This window comes from Bos javanicus, chromosome 10 (genome assembly GCF_032452875.1).
Source record: "Bos javanicus breed banteng chromosome 10, ARS-OSU_banteng_1.0, whole genome shotgun sequence".
NCBI classification, from domain to species: domain Eukaryota; kingdom Metazoa; phylum Chordata; class Mammalia; order Artiodactyla; family Bovidae; genus Bos; species Bos javanicus.
This window is the reverse complement of record NC_083877.1, coordinates 60,770,987-60,795,256: the sequence shown is the minus strand read 5'-3', so window position 1 is coordinate 60,795,256 and position 24,270 is coordinate 60,770,987. Positions and strand designations below refer to the sequence as shown.

The window sequence follows — 24,270 nt, the reverse complement described above, 5'->3', positions numbered from 1 at the left end:
GCATCAGGGCAGGCGGTGAATTCCACTTTACAGTGTTGTCCTCACCACTGTGCTTGAGTCCATTGTGTGGTTAGGGTAAAACCGGTTCACTCCCCAGGCCTTCCGTAAGCACTTGACTCATGCTTTTCTTGGAGCATTCACTCAGCAGCCCTTCCCAGAGGTCCCTCCCTGCCCTCTTGCTCCTCACACGCCTCCCCATGTGACGGGAAAAAATAAATAGGACTCGTGGGAGGAGGCGCTGGCATGTGATCGGAAGCTCCGGGTGAACTCTCCTCATCCTTTTCCCCAGGGTATGTGGGGAAGAAGGGCCTGTTTTATCCAAAGGATCTGGATGTGTCTGGATAAGTTCACTCTGGAACATTAGAGAATGTTTAAACCTGTGCCAGAAACAGAAATCAAGAGTGTGGATTGCACTGTGTGAGCCTACTTGGGGCCCTGAACCCATTCAGGACTAATCAAACATCCTGACATTAAGTCAGTCCAGTTTTTCAACCTTAGCATTGTTGACAGCTGAGAGGTGCTGTGTGGTTCATTGTAAGACGCTTAGCAGCTTCTCTGGTCTTGTCCCACGAGATGCCAGTAGCACCCTTCCCAGGTGTTACAATCAAAAAATATTTCGAGACATTGCTAAATGTCCCCTGGGGAAATAATCACTCCTGGTTGAGAACCTCTGAGTTAGAACAGTCCAAGTGCCCCTCGTGTCCCATCTTCCTGGGACCTTCATTGCATAAGCAGCATGTTTTGTTGCACATTACATGAAAAACTAGTTCCCCAGGATGTTCATAGTTTTTCCACAGAGAAAACACTCTATGCCCAAGTACATTTGGAGAATTCTGTGTTCCTTGGTCCAACATGTTGAGGAACTGCTGCCTGACATTGTAATAAAGCTTTCTGTTTATGGAGAGTCAAAATACGTTAGGATATTAGAAGCTCTAAAAAGTCTGACAATAAGGAAACCTGTTAAACTCTGTTTGACAAAACAGTAGCTGCTTGGCCACAGTTCCTTAATAGCAATTTCCTTTAAAAGCTCTTCCCCCCACCCCAACTTTGTGCTTTTCCTAAATGCCTGGGCAGTTTCATCATCTTTAGTCTTGTTCAGATTTCATGGAAACTGGTGGCAGCCAACCTAAATTGCTGCAGAAGTTGCAAGGACATGAAAAAATTTTCTTCAATTCTTGGAATTGAAAATTTGGTCAATATTTCCGGGGATTGGAGATAGGGGCCATTATAACTGGCAAGGGTGAGTTGGCTGTAGAAACAGGTCCAGTGGTCTGCTAGGTAACTGTCACTTTAGCTGTTTGCTGCCTGAATAGCCAGGTGTGGAAGAGTCTTTGAAGAGGTAAAATATCCCTGAGCAGACTCAGGGCACCAGGATCAGGCTTACTCAGCTTCTATTCTGAGCAAGGGATGCCATCACCTTAAATACTATGTTCTTGTTGCTAAGGAAACCAGATAAGTGGGTTGCCAACACAATATTCAATCTTTCCATGAAGATTAAAGCACCTTGTTCCAGCAAGAGAGCAGATGGGAAAGCCATAGGTGTGAGCCATATTTCTCATTACTTAGGCCAGGTGATGGATGAAGTGAGACAGTTTCTGGTATATGGGAAGAAGATAAAATTTGTAGCTATTGGCAACTATTTGCTAAATCAATGAAGACAGGGATTTAATCCTGACTTCCAGCTACATTTTTGCAGTAATTTTCTTTGTCAATGTATTGAAGGCAGACTGAGTACAAAGTTTGGGAAATCAGTTACAGAATAGAAAATGGTTGTATTTTAGTTGGCCCATTTCTTTTGGTTATTTTTATTAAATATCTCAAGCATATAATGAGTATATAAAGAAAATATACCACACTCTATGTACTGATCATATAGCTTAAAAATGAAACATTACAAATATACCAGAAGTTGCTTGTGTATTCTTGCCCTCTTCCTGATTAATCTCATAGAAATGTCTCACATACTTGTCACCTCCACGTACAAAGGAATCATTAGATACGAAACCTAGCATTTGTTTTGAGTGATCAGTGACATGTGCACTCTGTCGTGTCTAATTCTTTTGCAATCCCATAGCTGTATGTAGCCTACCAGGCTCCTCTGTCCATGGGATTCTTCAGGAAAGAACACTGGAGTGGGTTGTCATTTCCTCCTCCAGGGGATCTTCCCCACCCAGTGATCAAACTCGCAACTTCTGTGACTCCTGAGTTGGCAGGCAGATTCTTTACCCACTGAGCCACCTCGGAAGCTTTATCAGCAACATCAGTTCAGTTCAGTTCAGTCACTCAGTCGTGTCCGACTCTTTGTGACCCCATGAATCGCAGCATGCCAGGCCTTCCTGTCCATCACTATCTCCCGGAGTTCACTCAAACCCACGTCCATCGAGTCAGTGATGCCATCTAGCCATCTCATCCTCCGCCGTTCCCTTTTCCTCCCACCCCCAATCCCTCCCAGCATCAGAGTCTTTTCCAAAGAGACAACTCTTCGCACGAGTTGGCCAAAGTATTGGAGTTTCAGCTTTAGCATCAGTCCTTCCAAAGAACACCCAGGACTGATCTCCTTTAGGATGGACTGGTTGGATCTCCTTGCAGTCCAAGGGACTCTCGAGAGTCTTCTCCAACACCACAGTTCAAAAGCATCAATTCTTCGGTGCTCAGCTTTCTTCACAGTCCAACTCTCACATCCATACATGACCACTGGAAAAACCATAGCCTTGACTAGACGGACCTTTGTTGGCAAAGTAGTGTCTCTGCTTTTCAATATGCTGTCTAGGTTGGTCATAACTCTCCTTCCAAGGAGTAAGCATCTTTTAATTTCATAGCTGCCATCACCATCTGCAGTGATTTTGGAGCCCAAAAAAATAAAGTCTGACGCTATTTCCATTGTTTTCCCATCTATTTCCCATGAAATTATGGGACCAGATGCCATGATATTCATTTTCTGAATGTTGAGCTTTAAGCCAACTTTTTCACTCCCCTCTTTCACTCTCATCAAGAGGCTTTTTAGTTCCTCTTCACTTTCTGCCATAAGGGTGGTGTCATCTGCATATCTGAGGTTATTGATATTTCTCCTGGCACTCTTGATTCCAGCTTGTTCTTCTTACAGCCCAGCATTTCTCATGATGTACTCTGCATATAAGTTAAATAAGCAGGGTGACAATATACAGCCTTGACATACTCCTTTTCGTATTTGGAACCAGTCTGTTGTTCCATGTCCAGTTCTAACTGTTGCTTCCTGACCTGCATTCAGATTTCTCAGGAGGCAGGTCAGGTGGTCTGGTATTCCCATCTCTTGAAGAATTTTCCAGTTTATTGTGATCCACACAGTCAAAGGCTTTGGCATAGTCAATAAAGCAGAAACAGATATTTTTCTGGAACTCTCTTGCTTTTTCCATGATCCAGTGGATGTTGGCAATTTGATCTCTGGTTCCTCTGCCTTTTCTAAAACCAGCTTGAACATCAGGAAGTTCACAGTTCACATATTGCTGAAGCCTGGCTTGGAGAATTTTGAGCATTACTTTCCTAGCGTGTGAGATGGGTGCAATTATGTGGAAGTTTGAGATTCCTTGGCATTGCCTTTCTTTGGGATTGGAATGAAAACTGACTTTTTCCAGTCCTGTGGCCACTGCTGAGTTTTCCAAATTTGCTGGCATATTGAGTGTAGCACTTTCACAGCATCATCTTTCAGGATTAGGATTTGAAAGAGCTCCACTGAATTCCATCACCTCCACTAGCTTTGCTCGTAGTGATGCTTTCTAAGGCCCACTTGACTTCACATTCCAGGATGTCTGGCTCTAGGTCAGTGATCATATCATAGTGATTATCCTGGTCGTGAAGATCTTTTTGTACAGTTCTTCTGTGTATTCTTGCCACCTCTTTTGCTTCTGTTAGGTCCATACCATTTCTGTCCTTTATCAAGCCCATCTTTGCACGAAATGTTCCCTTGGTATCTCTAATTTCTTGAAGAGATCTCTAGACTTTCCCATTCTGTTGTTTTCCTCTATTTCTTTGCATTGATCACTGAAGAAGGCTTTCTTACCTCTTCTTGGTATTCTTTGGAACTCTGCATTCAGATGCTTATATCTCTCCTTTTCTCCTTTGGTTTTCGCTTCTCTTCTTTTCAGTTATTTGCAAGGCTTCCCCAGACAGCCATTTTGCTTTTTTGCATTTCTTTTCCATGGGGATGGTCTTGATCCCTGTCTCCTGTACAATGTCATGAACCTCCGTGCATAGTCCATCAGGCACTCTATCTATCAGATCTAGGCCCTTAAATCTATTTCTCACTTCCACTGTATAATCATAAGGAATTTGATTTAGGTCATACCTGAATGGTCTAGTGGTTTCCCCTACTTTCTTCAATTTCAGTCTGAATTTGGCAATAAGGAGCTCATGATCTGAACAACAGTCAGCTCCCAGTCTTATTTTTGCTGACTGTATGGAGCTTCTCCATCTTTGGCTGCAAAGAATAGAATCAATCTGATTTCAGTGTTGACCATCTGGTGATGTCCATGTGTAGAGTCTTCTCTTGTGTTGTTGGAAGAGGGTGTTTGCTATGACCAGTGTGTCCTCTTGGCAAAATTCTATTAGCCTTTGCCTGCTTCATTCCGTATTCCAAGGCCAAGTTTGCCTGTTACTCCAGGTGTTTCTTGACTTCCTACTTTTGCATTCCAGTCCCCTATAATGAAAAGGACATCTTTTTTGGGTGTTAGTTTTAAAAGGTCTTGTAGGTCTTCATAGAACTGTTCAACTTCAGCTTCTTCAGCATTACTGGTTGGGGCATAGACTTGGATTACTGTGATATTGAACGGTTTGCCTTGGAAACGAACAGAGATCATTCTGTCGTTTTTGAGATTGCATCCAAGTACTGCATTTTGGACTCTTTTGTTGACCATGATGGCTACTCCATTTCTTTTAAGGGATTCCTGCCCGCAGTAGTAGATATAATGGTCATCTGAGTTAAATTCACCCATTCCAGTCCATTTCAGTCCGCTGATTCCTAGAATGTTGATGTTCAGTCTTGCCATCTCCTGTTTGACCACTTCTAATTTGCCTTGATTCATGGACCTGACATTACAGGTTCCTATGCAATATTGCTCTTACAGCATCAGACCTTGCTTCTAACACCAGTCACATCCACAGTTGGGTATTGTTTTTGCTTTGGCTCCAACCCTTCATTCTTTCTGGAGTTATTTCTCCACTGGTCTCCAGTAGCATATTGGGCACTTAGCGACCTGGACAGTCCTCTTTCAGTATCCTATCATTTTGCCTTTTCATACTGTTCATGGGGTTTTCAAGGCAAGAATACTGAAGTGGTTTGCCATTCCCTTCTCCAGTGGACCACATTCTGTCAAATCTCTCCACCATGACCCGCCTGTCTTGTGTTGCCCCACGGGCATGGCTTAGTTTCATTGAGTTAGACAAGGCTGTGGTTCTAGTGTGATTAGATTGACTAGTTTTCTGTGAGTATGGTTTAGTGTGTCTGCCCTCTGATGCCCTCTTGCAACACCTACCGTCTTACTTGGGTTTCTCTTACCTTGGACGTGGGGTGTCTCTTCACGGCTGCTCCAGCAAAGTGCAGCCACTGCTCCTTACCTTGGACATGGGTGGCTGGGACAGACGATGGTGGCTAGCCAAGTGCGGGCAGCTGCGATGGCGCACAAGTGTGGCTGAGAGGAGCTACCCGATGTCCGAGGTCAGGGGCGGCAGCTGGGAGGAGCTACCCCACGTCTGAGGTCAGGGGCGGCGGCAACATAGGACCATTAAATACAGAGTATCTCTGGGAGGCCCCTATTCTAGGGTAAAGTTTTTCTCTTGAGATTCAGGCTAGTTCTTCTTCCAATACTAAACCATAAACAAAAGGGAAAACAAGGGAAGTCAAGAAGTCAGAGAGTATGAGTGGCTGCACAGAGCATGGCTGCTCTGCAAAGGCTGACTTCCTTACTTAAGGCTTCTTCCACTCATTCATTCAAAAGATTTACTGAGTGCCTATTTTGTGCCTGGCATTGTGCTAGGTGCTGAGGGTAAGAAGAAACAAAAAAGTCCTAAGTCACTGCCTGTACAGAGTTTAGTAAGGGAGGAGAGACAAGATGAATAAAAATAAAAGTTAGAGCTTAGTAAATACAGATGAGGTGGGGGGATGAGCAGGTTTGGGGAATAAAATGATAAAGATGTGTTACATTTCAGACAAAGTAGGTCCTTGACTCCCCTGAGGCCTCACTGTAAAGGTGCATTTGAACAAAACCCCAAAGGAGGTAGAGGGATTGGGTGGGTGGGGTGAACAGACTTTCCATCAGAGGGAACAGACAGTGCAAAGGCCTTGAGACAGTGAAAAGTGAAAGTCCAAGTCATTCGGTTGTGTCCAACTCTTTGCTACCCCATAGACGTTACAGTCCATGAAATTCTCCAAGCCAGAATACTGGAGTGGGTAGCCTTTCCCTTCACCAGGGATCTTCCCAACCCAGGGATCCCGCATTGCAGGTGGATTTTTTATTAACTGAGCTATTAGGGAAGGCATGTTCCAAATCCAGCAAAGAGGCCAGTAGAGTGAGCAAGGGTTGAGGGGAAATGTGTGGCAGAAGATGAGGTCAGAGAAGGTCTCTGTGTGTGCACATGCATGTAGACCACTGTAGGCAAAGAAGGTGGCTTCTTCTCTGAGTGAGTTGGAGCCACTGGAAGGCTTAGAACAGAAAACTGACATGATCTGTGTTAGGTGTGTAATAGGATTATTATGGCTGCAATATTGAGAACAGACCACAAGAGGGTAAGAGTGAAGACAGTGTGACCAAGGAGCAGATGGCTGTGAGAATCCAGATGAGAGATGGTGAAGACAGGAAGGAGTGAAAAGTCATTGAATTCTGGATATATTTTGGTATAAAACTAACAGAACTTCCTGACAGGTTGTCATATGTGGTAAGAAGAGGGGTCAAGGATGATCTCAAGGCTTTGGACCAGTTGGCTCTGGATGCCCTACATGGCTGTAGTACAGTGGTTGGAGTGGCTGAAAGGCTTCCATACCCACAGCTCCACCTGGAGGGAGGACCCTGATTCTCTTGTGTCCCACATGCAGACCCCATTGAAGCCCTGGGACCACTCTTTATGCCCCCAGCCACCCACCCTGACATAAAGCTGGTTCTTGCCACATGTGACCACAAAGGTAAAAAGTTCTCAAAGTTTATGGTGAACACTTCTCTTCATAGAACCGTAAGACCACTTGGGTTTGAAGAAACCTTAAAGATCATTTTTGTAAGATTCTGTTGGTTGTCAAAAACAGATAAGCTCTCTATAATTAAAAAACAGTAGTGATGAAAGACCTAGGAACAGGTTAAAAATGTAAAGCTGTCAGCATTCAGTTCAGTTCAGTCACTCAGTCATGTCCGACTCTTTGTGAGCCCATGGACTGCAGCACGCCAGGCTTCCCTGTCCATTACCAACTTCCGGAGCTTACTCAAACTCATGTCTATCAAGTTGGTGGTGCCATCCAACCACCTCATCTTCTGTCGTCCCCTTCTCCTCCTGCTTTCAATCTTTCCCAACATCAGGGTCTTTTCCCAGTGTGTCAGTTCTTCCTATCAGGTGGCCAAAGTATTGGAGTTTCAGCTTCAGCGTCAGTTCTTCCAACGAATATTCAGGACTGATTCCCTTTAGGATTGACTGGTTTGATCTCCTTGTAGTCTAAGGGACTCTCAAGAGTCTTCTCCAACACCACAGTTCAAAAGCATCAATACTTCGGCACTCAGCTCTCTTTACAGTCCAAATCTTCCATACATGACTACTGGAAAAACCATAGCTTTGACTAGACGGACCTTTGTTGGCAAAGTAATGTCTCTTCTTTTTAACATGCTGCCTAGGTTGGTCATAGCTTTTCTTCCAAGGAGCAAGTGTCTTTTAATTTCATGGCTGCAGTCACCATCTGTAGTGATTTGGAGCCCCCAGAAATAAAGTCTGTCACTGTTTTCACTGTTTCCCTACCTATTTGCCATGAAGTGATGGGACCGGATGCCATGATCTTACTTTTCTGGATATTGAGCTTTAAACCTACTTTTTCACTCTACTCTTTTGCTTTCATCAGGAGGCTCTTTAGTTCTTCTTCACTTTCTGCCATAAGGGTGGTGTCATCTGTGTATCTGAGGTTATTGATATTTCTCCCAGCAATCTTGATTCCAGCTTGTGTTTCATCCAGCCTGGCATTTCTCATGATGTACTCTGCATATAAGTTAAATAAACAGGGTGACAATATGCAGCCTTGACGTCCTCCTTTACCGATTTGGAATCAGTCTGTTGTTCTGTATCTGGTTTTAACTGTTGCTTCTTGACCTGCATACAGATTTCTCAGGAAGCAGGTAAGGTGGTCTGGCATACCCATCTCTTGAAGAATTTTCCAGTTTGTTGTGATCCACACAACATATGCTGTCAGCATCAGATCAGTTGCTCAGTCGTGTCCGACTCTTTGTGACCCCATGAATCGCAGCACGCCAGGCCTCCCTGTCCATCAACAACTCCCGGAGTTCACCCAGACTCACTTCCATCAAGTCAGTGATGCCATCCAGCCATCTCATCCTCTGTCGTCCCCTTCTCCTCCTGCCCCCAATCCCTCCCAGCATCAGAGTCTTTTCCAATGAGTCAACTCTTTGCATGAGGTGCCCAAAGTACTGGAGTTTCAGCTTTAGCATCATTCCTTCCAAAGAAATCCCAGGGCTGAGCTCCTTCAGAATGGACTGGTTGGATTTCCTTGCAGTCCAAGGGACTCTCAAGAGTCTTCTCCAACACCACAGTTCAAAAGCTTCAATTCTTCAGTGCTCAGCCTTCTTCACAGTCCAACTCTCACATCCATACATGACCACAGGAAAAACCATAGCCTTGACTAGACAAACCTTTGTTGGCAAAGTAATGTCTCTGCTTTTCAATATGCTATCTAGGTTGGTCATAACTTTCCTTCCAAGGAGTAAGCATCTTTTTAATTTCATGGCTGCAGTCACCATCTGCAGTGATTTTGGAGCCCAGAAAAATAAAGTCTGACACTGTTTCCACTGTTTCCCCATCTATTTCCCATGAAGTTGATGGGACCGGATGCCATGATCTTCGTTTTCTGAATGTTGAGCTTTAAGCCAACTTTTTCACTCTCCTCTTTCACTCTCATCAAGAGGCTTTTTAGTTCCTCTTCACTTTCTGCCATAAGGGTGGTATCATCTGCATATCTGAGGTTATTGATAATTCTCCCGGCAATCTTGATTCCAGCTTGTGTTTCTTCCAGTCCAGCGTTTCTCATGATGTACTCTGCATATGAGTTAAATAAGCAGGGTGACAATATACAGCCTTGACGTACTCCTTTTCCTATTTGGAACCAGTCTGTTGTTCCATGTCCAGTTCTAACTGTTGCTTCCTGACCTGCATACAAATTTCTCAAGAGGCAGATCAGGTGGTCTGGTATTCCCATCTCTTTCAGAATTTTCCACAGTTTATTGTGATCCACACAGTCAAAGGCTTGAAGGCAGATCATTGTTCTGTTGCTCTCACGGTGAAACTGAGTAGAACCCTGTGGCGCTGAGAGCCTTTCTATGTCCCCTGTTTCTTGTTTGTAATGAACAGACTCCAGCCTCCATAACCTTCCCTGGGTCCCAAAGATAGATTCAAACAGTTGCTAATCAGGAAAGGGAGGGGTGCAGAGATAAGGGAGAAGCAGCAAAGAAACAATAGCACAGCTTTGGGGCAGGGCCCTTTTTCCACCTCTAGTTATACACGTAACAATATCTTTGAGCTCTTTACAGATCGAAAACCCCAACAAATGGAAGATGTTAGCATTCTTCATTCCAGAGATCACAGTTTGATAGCCTCAAGAAGCTAATCAGAAGACTGCCTGAGGCCAGATTAAAGGAAATATAGAAGCTTATCAGGAGACGACCTGAGACCAAATTAGAGTGCAGACCCTGCAGACATCCTGATCCTTGACAGCAACTTGAACCATTGTTACAAAGAAAGAGTTACTCAATCGTGTCCAATTCTTTGAGATTCCATGGACTGTAGCCTGCCAGGCTCCTCTGACCATGGAATTCTCCAGGCAAGAATACTGGAGTGGGTTACCTTCTCCAGGGGACCTTCCCAATCCAGGGATTGAACCAAGGTGTCCTGCACTGTAGGCAGATTCTTTACCATCTGAGCCACAGAGAAGCCATTGCTATAAAACTCCTCACCAAATCATCCAGAGTCGGGACACATAGTTTTTCAAGGCACGATCTTGCTGTGTCCCCTTTTGTCTGCCAAAGCAATAACATGATTTCTTTTCTACTTCACCCAAAACTCTGTCCGTCAGATTTGATTCAGCACTGGTGCACAGAGGCCTTTTCAGCACTAGTGGCCTCTCTGCTTTGTTGGCACACCCACTCCAATTCACTTTCTGTGGCCTCCAGTTCAAACTTTCAAGGAATCTAGGTTGACTGACTTAATTACCATGGCCCGTTCTGGGTACCAGCTTCCCTGGTGGCTCAGGTGGTAAAGAACCTGCCTGCAATGTGGGAGACCTGGGTTCGACCCCTGAGTTGTGAAGATCCCCTGGAGAAGGGAACGGCTACCCACTGCAGTATTCTGGCCTGGAGAATGCCATGGACAGAGGGCCTGGTGGGCTATAGTCCATGGAGTTGCAAAGAGTCAGACACGATAAAGCCACTAACACACATAAACAAAAAAAGTGGCAGGATGAGGGTTAAAATCACAGAAGCAGAGCCAGCATAAATTCAAAATTAACCCTTCCCAGTTACACTATGATTGAGAAACCAATGATTTTCAAGCATTTTTCTAATTCCTCAACACACAAGATTAACTGCTTAAATTTCAATCATTATCCTATTCTCAAGCAGAGCACTTGCAAAGCAATGAAAATGTTTCAACTAAAGAAAACCAAGAGGCAAAGATAACCTGAGGAGTCTAGACATAAGTAGGAACCACTTTTGCTCACATCACTCTTCCTGTAATAGATAAGGGTACAATCAAAACTGCCTTAAATCAGAGTCCCACCATGGCAAGGCTGTAGCTGTTATCTGGGTAATTCAAGGCTATGACCCAAGTTTGTGAGAAGACAAAGCACTCATTCCTTCCACAGAAACCTGCACTACTCCAGTCCCCAAACCACAGCTAACTAACTCACAGCTGCATTCTCTGGTTCCTCAGCAAGTGGCCAAAGAACACTATGCTCAGTTGGGAGCTTCAAATTTCATGCAATTCAGTATCTTACTTGCTCTAACCCTCTGTATCCAAATTGGACATTTGGACACAGGCAGTCAGATTATAGCCACACAATTATCCAACCCATTTCTGCAAGAATAAACCTCTCTTTGCTTGCAGAAGGCTGCCAAATAATTACTCAGAGTGTGAAAAAACATGGGAGGAGAAGGGTAAGGGGAAATAAAAGAATTGAGACTGAGCCCCAAAAATGGAAGCATCTTCCTCTCTTTCCAAATTCTGCATTGTGGGAGCTCTACTGAAATATCCTTTGGCCCTATGATCCACAAGGCTGCCATTAATACCTATTATCTAATAAGGCAGGTGTCGTATATCATACAAGTTAGCAAAACCCAAGTCAAGCTACAATACTGAATTGCTAATTTAGAAATTTCAAAAAATTGAACTACTTAACATGTGATCTAAATGTCTTTTGATGGTGCTCTCTTTCTAAAATGAAAGGATAACTGTATGTATGGCTCCTGAGTTCTGAGCTTAGACTCAGCACTAAGCACCTTTTATGGTCAGGCCCATAGTTCAGGGAACTTCTCATTCCTCTCCTCTCACTTAAAAACATTTATTAATATTACACAGTCACCTTTGTTTTCAGGTGCCATGCACACCCTCTTCTGGTCAAAGAAAAATTGATCACTTGTTAGGAAAGGAACTGTCAGTAGTACAAATTTTGGTCCAAAAACAGAACTATTACAATACATATGAAAGGATTTGTGATTCTTCTCTTTGTGATCATTAAAAATTGTTTTCATCATGAAAATTAGAGAACCTAGTATTTTCAAACAGATGAGTTTTCAGATTCCCCTTACTTAACTGCAATATAATGACAAGATCTAGGACAACTCCAGGCAAGAGGTGATCAGGTGAGGCCCAATAAATTCAGTCTCTGGGGCCATCAGTTCAGTCCTGGCACATGGCACATTGCACACTGCAGGACACGTGACAAGGGGGGAAGCACTGCTTAGTCTGCACACGCTGAGCATCTTGTGCTGACATACACGACATAGTGAAGAAAAGCACAGGCTTGATTGGGAGATTAGGACTGACATTAACACCCTACAACAGACAACTAGTAAGAGCCTGCTATATAGCACAGGGAACTCGGCTCATCCTGCTGTTACAAATACTCCTGTTACTGAAAACACAAGTCTATGTGCCTGCCGCATAGTGAGGCCAACGATACCAAAACATTGGAGTTTGGAACAGAGAAAAGTTTACTGAAGGCCATGCAAGGAGATGAGTAGCTCATGCCTTAAAAACCCCAAACTCCTCAAAAAGCTTTCAGCAAAAGCCCTTTTCTAGGAAAGGTGAGTGAGGGATGTGGTTAGTTGTTGCAAACTTCATGTGTCAGAACCTTTGTTCTTGAGATCTGGTCATGGACAGGGAATGGTATTCCTGGAAACCTCTACCAAATTTCTGTTCTGACAAGGGCAAGGCTCCCAGGACTTTCACACTCCGAAGACCTTGTCCTGGCTAAAAGAAGGCAGATCTCAGCTGGCAGCTGGCTACCTCAGGGCCAGATCCCCAGAACCTGCCCAGCTGTCATTGCTAATGGAGCCAGGCGCCCAGGATCCAGCCAACCCTCATGCTCCTCAGGTTACCTATAAACAGTGGGGGCCAGGACTCATGGTCTGCACAAAGGCGGGGATCAGGGAGAGGCTCACTGCCGCCTCAAAGCCTGAGCCTGGTCAGCCGGTGGCCTTGGCGAGGGCTCTGTGTCCCTACAGGACACAGCCCTCTGTTCCCTGGGTCCCACTGCTCACCCACTGGCCCAAGGCTGGGTGAGCTGGAGGGCCCTAAGCAAAAGGCCAGGATTTGCTTCTTACCTTACTCTGTACAACTCTCTCTCCACAGACCGACTGACGGTTGCTCACTGATAGGTGTTTGCTTGGGGGAGGGTCCCACTGCAGCACTGACCAATGGCTGAGCAGGACCACTATCCGTCTCTCAGTTGTTTGCTTGGGGGAGGGGCTCCAACCAATGACTGCAGCACCAACCAATGGCTGAGTAGGGCCACTAACGGTCTTTCATTGACAGCTGGTCCCTTGGGATAGCAGCCCACTGGGGCGACGACCGATGGCTGAACAAGACCACCAGTGGTCCCAGGGTAACTGATGCCTGGTAATGACATGCAGGGTAATGGGTGCACATCAACATTCAGTCACATGCTAAGAGCTGTGAACAACTGGCCATGCTCTATTACTCAATACTCTGTAATGGTCTATATAGGAAAAGAATGTGGATATATAGATGTGTGTAACAGATTCACTTTGCAGTACACCTGAAACACAACACTGTAAATCAACTACACTCCAATTATTAAAAAAAAAAAAAAAGCATACCAACCACAAGACTGAATTTAAATCCTAGTTCTGCTATTTACCAGCTGTTGAAACTTGGGCAAGTTACTTAACATCTCCATGATTGTTTCATCATCTAAAAAGTGAGAAATTATCATAGTATTTCCTCACAGGGTTGCTTGAGGATTAATGAGTTAATATTGGAAAATGGCTTAGAACAATGTCTGGCACAGAGTAATTAGCATATAAAGGAGATGGAATCTGTAGGAGCCTTTTCCTAACACTAAGATGGTCTCTGGCGAGACTGTTATACCCATGACACAGATCACACTAATCATCCAAAACAGATTTTTACTAATGACTTCGTCTTGCAAATTTCATAACCTTCGTGGATTAACCCAGGAGAGCACTAAGGGATACCATAAGCTGAACTCTTATTATTTTCTCTATCCTACACATTGGGGAAGTCATAATACCTTAAGCACCTATTCTGAAACAACAAGACTACATTTCAATAATCATTTTATTAGTTACAGAAGAATCTCCACTAGTATTTACATAGTGCAAAAAAGCTGTTATTACCCTCTAAAATGTGATATAACAATCATCCTTCATACAGCAAAAGAACAAGATGAAAATCCCTTCATGTTATAATTCATAATAATTTTGCTAGCTTTTAATTAGAGCATTACAATTAAGACATTAAATTATAAATTCATGTGGTATATTTAGAAATTAAATTACAAAATAATACAAATCCTTTTAAAGTGTGATGTGCCAACAAAGTTTAAATTTTTATCATTAATTAGGATTCAGATTTCAGATTAGGCAAACAGTTTGGTTGATTCCGGAAGTGTGTAAAGTTTGGAAGGAACAAGGTAGGAGGAAGATAATAAATTACTTCACAAAAAATTTTTAAAAACCAAAAAAAAGTAAACAGACAAGTTAATGTTCTACCTTGTTGGCACAACATACAGAAAATACTTAAATGACAGGTTTATTTTTAAGCAAACAGCAGCTTTACAAACAGTAATACTTCTTTATACATATATTAAAGTAACAATGTGTTAGGATTGACAGTTTTATGTTAGAGTTGAAAAAATGAATGTGGAGTTCACTACTCATTTGCACACTGTAACTCCCACCCCACCCACCTCCCCCAGCTTATTAAGAAATCAGGCAAGTACATTATTTGGATATTAATTTCTCAATATTTAAACTATGTGAATTCCTTTTGACTAATTCTTTTCCAAATACTGGAAGCATATAAAATACCATCTCTGCAAAAAGGACCTCCAGTCAAAGCCTTTAAAAACTTTTCAATGTATAACACACATTTTTCCCCCCATCTTTAGTCAAAAGAAATATATTACATCATTTACAAACATATTTAAACCAAGAGTTAAGCTAATATGAACATTTTGTCTTTTGAGAAGTAATCTTCACAGCAAACAAACCTACTGAAGCAGAAATCTAATTGTGGGAGTGCAATTCATACTTGAATTCATATACTTAAGTACTGAAATAGAAATCTAATATCAATTATTGCCAGTAAAACAATCTCTACACACGAAGAAAAAAATCACTACGTTTTTTATTTCTTGTGATGATAAACCCTTACTCTTACCATTAGATCTCTCTAGATCTCCAAAGAGCCACTCACCCAGATCCAGAAAAAAATCCTTTCCTAATTTCACACCTCCGCCTGCATACAATATACATACATGCCAGAATTTATCTAAAGGAAATGAATTATAAAGACATTATCAATAATTACTTAAGCATACATCCTACATAGTAGCATTTCCTTTAATAAATTTTGGGTTGTCCTGTAGAGGTCAACTGTCTCATATAAAAAACGCTGTGGTCCCTTGGTTTGCTTTGCTGGCAGAAGATCCTGCACATGCAAGAGCATTTATCAAACACATAATTGAACACTTCTGAAGGCTATAGCAAAATTCAAAGCTACTGGTGTTCTGAAGATTTCCTCAACTTCCCTTTTGATACAAATGTCAAAAATCTAAAATGACAATTCTCATTCAGTAGAGGTATAAAATATAAGAAACCTTTGAAAAGCCATTCATTATTTTAAGATCAAGAGTTATCTGAATCACTGACACCAAGCAAAGGAAATTTACACCATTAAAAAGTATGAAAAGTTTTCAATTTACTTTTAAGACTGTCAGTAATTCAAAATCTCTATCATTTCTTTAAATCAATGAACACTTCCAAATGTACAGAGACACAAAGATCTGCCACATATAAATCCATGATTACCACTTGAGAGGCTTCATTCCTTACATGCTACATTTCTTTAAGTACTGGACACTTTGTGCCTAAGAAGTCTATGCTGAAAAACAGTTCAGACAGGACACTACAGTAATGTCCCCTTTTAGCACACTAATAAAGTTGTTAGACTGACATTTCCTACACAGCAACGCTCATAAACTTTCACAATTCACAAACAAGTCAGTCATCAACCAAGAATCTGGTTTCACCAGTAATTAAATGCCAGGATTATAAAACATCAATACCAGAACAGTAGTCCCAATGCTTCAGTAAAGAATCTGCCCAATTCACCTCGGTGAGGCAAAGCTCTCTGCCCCATAAAACCTGGACAAGGAAAACACCCCTTCCTCTTCACTTCTGTGCCTGCTTATGGGAGTTGAAAGTGTAAAGCTGGCACGCGTCTGTGTGTATGTGTGCACGCACACACAAATTGGCCAACTGGAGGTGGTTGGAGGGAAGACAGAAAAAAGGTAATTCCTAATTCTCCCACCATCATAAACTTGCAAAGGTTACTACCAGGTGGTGACTGATTAGTAAAACATTTAGCTCATTAACTTTAATTTCTCCCAAGAGTTTAAACATCCCAGAAGAAGGGCAGAGATAAACAATGATCTAGAATTAATACCTGCGCCTACCTGCAAACTCTAAAATCTAACAGTTTCAGCACAATTAGAACAACTTTCTCTTTTCTTCAAAACTTCTTCCAAGCCTTGATTATCAGGATACATGTTACAACTGCATACAGTTTCTTTCCCTGACTCCCATCAGTAACTATGGTCAGTGTTATGTAGCAGGTGCTCAAGGTTAGGGACAAAGTAGTTTTCTTAAAAGGTGCAATGATTTTTCACTCTGGACAAGTCTGAATACCCAATCAAATCCATATCTGAAGTCCAGAGAATCCCAAGTCAGAAGCATGCAAGAGAACACACTAGTGTAAGACTTTGTTTCTGGATAATTTACATGTAAGTGCTGTAGTCATACAACCGGTTACAGTTATTCACCTGTCAAAATTTGCCTAATTTTATGCAAATACAACTATGTACAAGAGCATTCCTGAGGTAATTAAGAAGCAAATGTGAACCAGAAACCAGAAGGCCCTCTAATGGGCAACTTCTCACTATTTAAACACCTATCACTTTGCACAAATAAGGCCAGCTCTCATCTGTCATGGTGGTTCCCTTGCCAGCCCAAGTATTGGAGGCTCTACTTAGCTAACCAACTTTAATCAATTATAATGATCAGTGACTACTGAAATGAGCATTTGTGGACTGAATACAAGTTGCATCAATTTTTAACACAAATCACTGTGAACTTAGTTACCCTCAGCCATTTTTTAAGTTTTCTAACTCTACCTCCAGGTTTCTTTTATTTTAAAGAAACCCAAACAACTTTTTGGTCAGACAGTTAAGAGTATAGGAGGTGTAGTCTTGAAGCAAACATTGGTAATTGCTCCTGTCCTTAGAACCTCGATCTGTAGCTTTCAAAATGACTAAATAGGCATTTTAAAATTACTTTCTTTAAAACCTGGTCTTCTTTTAAAATCATTATTGTCCATAAAAAGGCTGAAACAATTCTGAATTTTCCACACAGTTCTTAGAAAGACACAGATGCTAAGTATCAGTTAGGCTATGGATCACAAAACAAGTAAAAGAAAGCTAAAAAATATTTGTCAGGAATTAAATACATATATTAAATACTAGACAGTGCAAAATGTTGAGATGAAGCATGAAAGATTTATAATGGCTGTAACCCTTATGTAGTTTGAGACAGACAGCTGACATTTCCTGAGTTATAGATTTGGGGGTGTATAATTAGAATCAGAGTGCTCCTTGTTCAGCGAGCTGCAGTTGCTGGGCTTCTGCTGTTCCTGGCTTGCTTGGTGATCAGTAGTCCAGGCCTCGCTATCCATCCCTGGCTCTAGCACCTCAGCCGCTTCTGCTTCCTCTTCCCCACTTTGCTCTGCATTATCTTCCTCAGAACCATTAAGGGTTTTTCCAAGCTGAAGAGTTTCCATCGTTCTCTGGGTCTCAGAGACCCAAGACTCAATTCTACTATTGAGCTGTACTTCTACAGATATGGGTTCATGAGCATAATCTTCCTCCTCCTCCTCCTCCTCATCGTCCTCTTCTTCAAGCATGCCAGGTACAAGAGTGCTGGTGGTGCTGGTGATGGAAGAATTCAGAAGATCCCGGCAGCTGCCATCCAAAGAGCCAGTCTCTGTACTCTGCTGTGAGGCCCATTCCAGGTCATCGGGCTTCACCTCCTCTTTATCGCCCACTGCTGATTTTCCAGGGTTTGTAGCTGAGGTAGTACTGCCTGCAGTCACTAATGACGCCTGCTTACCAACAGGGGCTGTGTCAAATGGAAGTTTATTGGGTTTTTCAGATGTGCTATGCTTACAAGAAACTTCTCTCTCGTTTTCTGATGTTTCCAGCCCATCGGAAGTTTCCACCATGTTTCTCCAATTTGTTTCTGCAAATATCAAACAGATTTTTTAAAAATCAGAACAGTTTCAGAATCATGCAACTTTCAGAAGTAGAAGAATAGGCTACAGAAATCTGTTGGCTCACTAACTGAACAAACTAAAAACTTAGCTTATTCTAGTACTAGTTTAAATGTTGTAAATGGAAAACAGCTCTCAAAAATATTTCTTTAAATCAGTACATTTAACATAAAGCAACAAAAAGGCCAAAATAAGTATATTAATACTTCAGAATGCAGAAGATCCAATAGTACTAGAAGCTCATTGACTCTCATGTATTCACAAAAATCAATGAACTGCCTAACGTTTTTTGGCCCTGAAGTGTCCTGGGATCAAGGATCCACAAGTCACAGATGGCAGAGCCAAAACGCCCATTAGAAAGGCTCTGATGAAAAAAAGAAAAGAAAGAAAGAGTTCTGACAGGTTTACATTGTGCTCGTTTAGCAAGTTATCTCAAAGCTGTCTCTTGGCCTGTAACGGAACCTGTGTTTCCATTTATAGCAAAGAGGCCATGCACGCATTTCTAACATTTGTGAAAATGTGTTTTATAATATATGTATGTTGCTTGGCTTACCAAGTGACCCTGGAGCCAAAAAAATAATGTTACTATACAATACAGTGGTGACAGTCTGTATTATTTTTAACAACAGTAGTCAGTTTACAGCAAAAATGTACTAGGAATCAGGAGATGAAGAGCAACTCTCGCACATACTTTTTGTGAGTTTTACTTTTTCCATTTAATTTTTTATCACTGAGATATAACTGACATTATACATAACAGCTTCAGGTGCACAACATAATGATTCAGTATTTGCACATACTGAGAAATGATCACCACAAGAAGTCTAGTTAACACCCATCCCCATTCGGAATTATTTCTCTCCTTAAGATCTACCCTCTTAGCAACCTTCAAATATGCAGTCCAATATTATTATTATAGTCACAATGCTGTACATTAGATACCCGTGCCTTATTTATAACTGGAAGGTGGTAATTTTTTAACCTCCTTCATCCATTTCACCCACCCCTAGTCTTCATGCTTCTGGCAACCACCAATCTGTTCTATCTATGGGCTTGGGGGATTTCTTTTTCAAGATTCCACATAAAAATGAAATCATACGGTGTCTGTCTTTCTCTGACTTATTTCACTAATGCCCTCAAGGCTCATCCTTGTTATCATAAATGGCAAGATTTCATTATTTTTAATGGCTCTATGCAATGAGGTTCGTGACATTGTGCAGGAGACAGGGATCAAGACCATCGCCATGGAAAAGAAATGCAAAAAAGCAAAATGGCTGTCTGGGAAGGCCTTACAAATAGCTGTGAAAAGAAGAGAAGCGAAAAGCAAAGGAGAAAAGGAAAGATATAAACATCTGAATGCAGAGTTCCAAAGAATAGCAAGAAGAGATAAGAAAGCCTTCTTCAGCAATCAATGCAAAGAAATAGAAGAAAACAACAGAATGGGAAAGACTAGAGATCTCTTCAAGAAAATCAGAGATGCCAGAGGAACATTTCATACAAAGATGGGCTCGATAAAGGACAGAAATGGTATGGACCTAACAGAAGCAGAAGATATTAAGAAGAGATGGCAAGAATACACAGAAGAACTGTACAAAAAAGATCTTCATGACCCAGATAACCACGATGGTATGATCACTGACCTACAGCCAGATATCCTGGAATGTGAAGTCAAGTGGGCCTTAGAAAACATCACTACGAACAAAGCTAGTGGAGGTGATGGAATTCCAGGTGAGCTATTTCAAATCCTGAAAGATGATGCTGTGAAAGTGCTACACTCAATATGCCAGCAAATTTGGAAAACTCAGCAGTGGCCACAGGACTGGAAAAGGTCAGTTTTCATTCCAATCCCAAAGAAAGGCAATGCCAAACAATGCTCAAACTACTGCACAATTGCACTCATCTCACACGCTAGTAAAGTAATGCTCAAAATTCTCCAAGCCAGGCTTCAGCAATATGTGAACTGTGAACTTCCTGATGTTCAAGCTGGTTTTAGAAAAGGCAGAGGAACCAGAGTTCAAATTGCCAATATCTGCTGGATCATGGAAAAAGCAAGAGAGTTCCAGAAAAACATTTATTTCTGCTTTAATGACTATGCCAAAGCCCCTGACTGTGTGGATCACAATAAACTGTGGAAAATTCTGAAAGAGATGGGAATACTAGACTACCTGATCTGCCTCTTGAGAAATTTGTATGCAGATCAGGAAGCAACAGTTAGAACTGGACATGGAACAACAGACTGGTTCCAAATAGGAAAAGGAGTACGTCAAGGCTGTATATTGTCACCCTGTTTATTTAACTTATAGGCAGAGCACATCATGAGAAATGCTGGACTGGAAGAAACACAAGCTGGAATCAAGATTGCCAGGAGAAATATCAATAATCTCAGATATGCAGATGACACCACCCTTATGGCAGAAAGTGAAGAGGAACTCAAAAGCCTCTTGATGAAACTGAAAGAGGAGAGTGAAAAAGTTGGCTTAAAGCTCAACATTCAGAAAACAAAGTTTATGGCATCCGGTCCCATCTCTTCATGGGAAATAGATGGGCAAACAGTGGAAACAGTGTCAGACTTTACTTTTTTGGGCTCCAAAATCACTGCAGATGGTGACTGCAGCCATGAAATTAAAAGATGCTTACTCCTTGAAAGGAAAGTTATGACCAACCTAGATAGCATATTCAAAAGGAGAGACATTACTTTGCCAACAAAGGTTCGTCTAGTCAAGGCTATGGTTTTTCCTGTGGTCATGTATGGATGTGAGAGTTGGACTGTGAAGAAGGCTGAGCGCCGAAGAATTGAAGCTTTTGAACTGTGGTGTTGGAGAAGACTCTTGAGAGTCCCTTGGACTGCAAGGAGATCCAACCAGTCCATTCTGAAGGAGCTCAGCCCTGGGATTTCTTTGGAAGGAATGATGCTAAAGCTGAAACTCCAGTACTTTGGCCACCTCATGCGAAGAGTTGACTCATTGGAAAAGACTCTGATGCTGGGAGGGATTGGGGGCAGGAGGAGAAGGGGACGACAGAGGATGAGATGGCTGGATGGCATCACTGACTCGATGGACGTGAGTCTGGGTGAACTCCGGGAGTTGGTGATGGACAGGGAGGCCTGGCGTGCTGCGATTCATGGGGTCGCAAAGAGTCGGACACGACTGAGCGACTGAACTGAACTGAATATTCCAATGTATGTGGCACACACCCACACCCCCACACACATCTTCTTTATTTACTGATCTTCTTTATCTCTTTAATTATCGATGGACACTTAAGTTGCTTCCATATTTTAGTTACTATAAATAACTCTGTAATAAACATGGAGGTGAATACCTCTTTTTGAGCTAATGTTTTTGTTTTCTTCAGGGAAATACCTGGAAGTAGAAGTGCTAGATCATATGATAGTTCTCATCTGCATATTTTGAGGAACCTCCATATTGTCTTCCTTAGTGGCTGCACCAACTTTCATTCTGACCAAGAGTGTACAAGGGTTCCCTTTGCTCCACATCCTTGCAAACATTTGTTATTTATTGCCATTTTGACCGGAGAAGGCAATGGCACCCCACTCCAGTATTCTTGCTTGGAAAATCCATGGACGGAGGAGCCTGGAAGGCTGCAGTCCATAGGGTCGCTAAGAGTCAGACACGACTGAGTGACTTTACTTTCACTTTTCCCTTTCATGCATTGGAGAAGGAAACGGCTACCCACACCAGTGTTCTTGCCTGGAGAATCCCAGGGACGGGGGAGCCTGGTGGGCTGCCGTCTATGGGGTTGCACAGAGTTGGACACGACTGAGGCGACTTAGCAGCAGCAGCAGCAGCCATTTTGACAACAGCCATTTTAACAAGTTGTGAGGAGATGTTTCATTGTGGATTTGTTTGGGATTTCTCTGATGACTGGTGATGTTAAGCATCTTTTCATGCACCTACTGGTCTTTATTTGGAAAAATGTCTATTCAGATCCTCTGCCCACTCTTAAATCTGATTGTTCTTTGCTATTGAGCTGTATGAGTTCTTTGTATATTTTGGATATTAACCCCTCAGCAGATATATGATTTGCAAATATTTTCTCCTATTCCACAGGTTGCCTTTTCATTTTGTTGATGATTTCCTTTGCTGCAGAGAGCTGTTTGATTTGGTGTAGTCCCACTTACTTATTTTTGCGTTTTCTTAAAAAATAAAAATTTCCTTCTATTTGCATTGTAGCTGGTATGTTCATTTTATAGGCATAATGATCAAACTGTAATGATAAAGCAAGTCTATTCATACAAATATACTTGATTGCCACCTATCAATTACATGTTGCTCAGTTGTGTCCGACTCTTTGCGACCCCATGAACTGCAGCATGCCAGGCCTCCCTGTCCATCACCAACTCCCAGAGTTTACCTAAACTCATGTCCATTGAGTTGGTGATGCCATCCAACTATCTCATCCTCTGTCCCTATATACCATATTTTGGCCACCTGAAGTTAGGGCACGTGGTTTAGGGAAAAAATCTTTCTTTCCTGCAGTTACTTCAAGTGTATAACAGGTCTCTCTACTTGCATTCCTGCCTCATGACAAAAAATTTAGCGCCCCTCCTTTATTCTCATTCTCAGTTAACATCATTTTCAGACTCAAAGCAGAAGAAACCCTACTGCTGCTAAGTCACTTCAGTCGTGTCTGACTCTGTGTGACCCCATAGACAGTAGCCCACCAGGTTCCCCCATCCCTGGGATTCTCCAGGCAAGAACACTGGAGTGGGTTGCCATTTCCTTCTCCAATGCATGAAAGTGAAAAGTGAAAGTAAAGTTGCTCAGTCATGTCTGACTCTTAGCGACCCCATGGACTGCAGCCCACCAGGCTTCTCCATCCATGGGATTTTCCAGGCAAAAGTACTGGAGTGGGGTGCCACTGCCTTCTCCCGAAGAAACCTTACTGTAATCCTTAATTCTCTTTCTCCACTGAACTCATAACTATACCATGTCACTCAGAGCTCAAAAACTACTAAATTTGGTCACTACTGCCTTAATTCAAGCCTTCTTTACCTTGCTGTACATCTACAGTATCCTTCTAATCGGCTTTGTGAACTGACCACATCATTAACTGGCTTTTTATTACCTTAGTAATCCAAACTCCTTAATTTAGTATATAACCAAGCCCCTTCATAATCTTCCTTCTGGTCCCATTCATTTTAACCCTCTGTCATGCATTCCAGGTCAAGGTCATTTTGAATTTTCACTGCTCACAGAAGTCACACCCTTTCTATTTACTATGCTTGGCTTTGCACAAGCTGTGCTTTCTGTATGACATGTGCTTTCCTCCTTTCCCCTTCAGAGTCCTACTCAGCTCTGATAACCACTCTTGAATGTCATTGGTTTGGTAAAGCCTTTCCTGCCTTTCCTAGGAAAGACGGTCACTAACTTGAAGTCGCAAAGCACTTCCTGCATATCTGGTTCAAATGCATTTGTTCTGTGTTTGCTGTTCTACCCCTCCTCCCTCCTCATTCCCATCCATCTCTGTGTTCCTAGGTTAGCATGCAGTGTGTGCTGGGAAAATAAGCCTTACAATAAATGAAAATTTCACATATACAGTTAATTATGCAGAAAATTGCTTTAAAAAGTAAAAAAAAATTACAAAATTTAGGTACACATTTATATTTCCTTCCAACACTTATTTACCTCTTTCAAAAGCACTGTAAGAATTCACATGGGGTCTCAGAAAAAGCCTCACCTCTCCCCTGACAGTGAGCCAAAGAAACAGGAGAAAGAAAGGAGGTCGTTAAGACTGAGTAGGGCTGATCTTTCTCTAGGTTCTATCTTGGGCATTCTGCTACTAGGTAGGTAAGCTGAAAGCCAGATGAGTCCTTTGGAAAGGAAAAGGAAATATGACCTTGGAAGCAGAGACAAGGGACTCTGTGATTAGCCATCAAGAGACTTATCACAATGATCAAAGAGCCACTGAGTTCACATATGCAGGGGAGGGCCC

At 42.2% G+C, this 24,270-nt stretch overlaps 2 protein-coding genes across 4 annotated transcripts in view; both read right to left on the bottom strand.

Annotated features, from left to right (window-relative positions):
• SHC4 (SHC adaptor protein 4) overlaps window positions 1-13,532 on the bottom strand; it is a 176,695-nt gene extending 163,163 nt beyond the window's left edge. The window contains exon 1 of the mRNA XM_061428842.1: window positions 13,050-13,532. The gene's annotated coding sequence lies outside the window, so the exon portion shown is untranslated. The remainder of the gene's footprint in view (window positions 1-13,049) is intronic.
• A 496-nt stretch (window positions 13,533-14,028) lies between these two features.
• SECISBP2L (SECIS binding protein 2 like) overlaps window positions 14,029-24,270 on the bottom strand; it is a 60,135-nt gene continuing 49,893 nt past the window's right edge. For all 3 annotated transcript variants that reach the window (XM_061428839.1, XM_061428840.1, XM_061428841.1), the window contains one exon: window positions 14,029-18,284. In XM_061428839.1, the coding sequence (XP_061284823.1) occupies window positions 17,602-18,284 (683 nt within the window). In that variant the 3' untranslated portion in view covers window positions 14,029-17,601. The remainder of the gene's footprint in view (window positions 18,285-24,270) is intronic.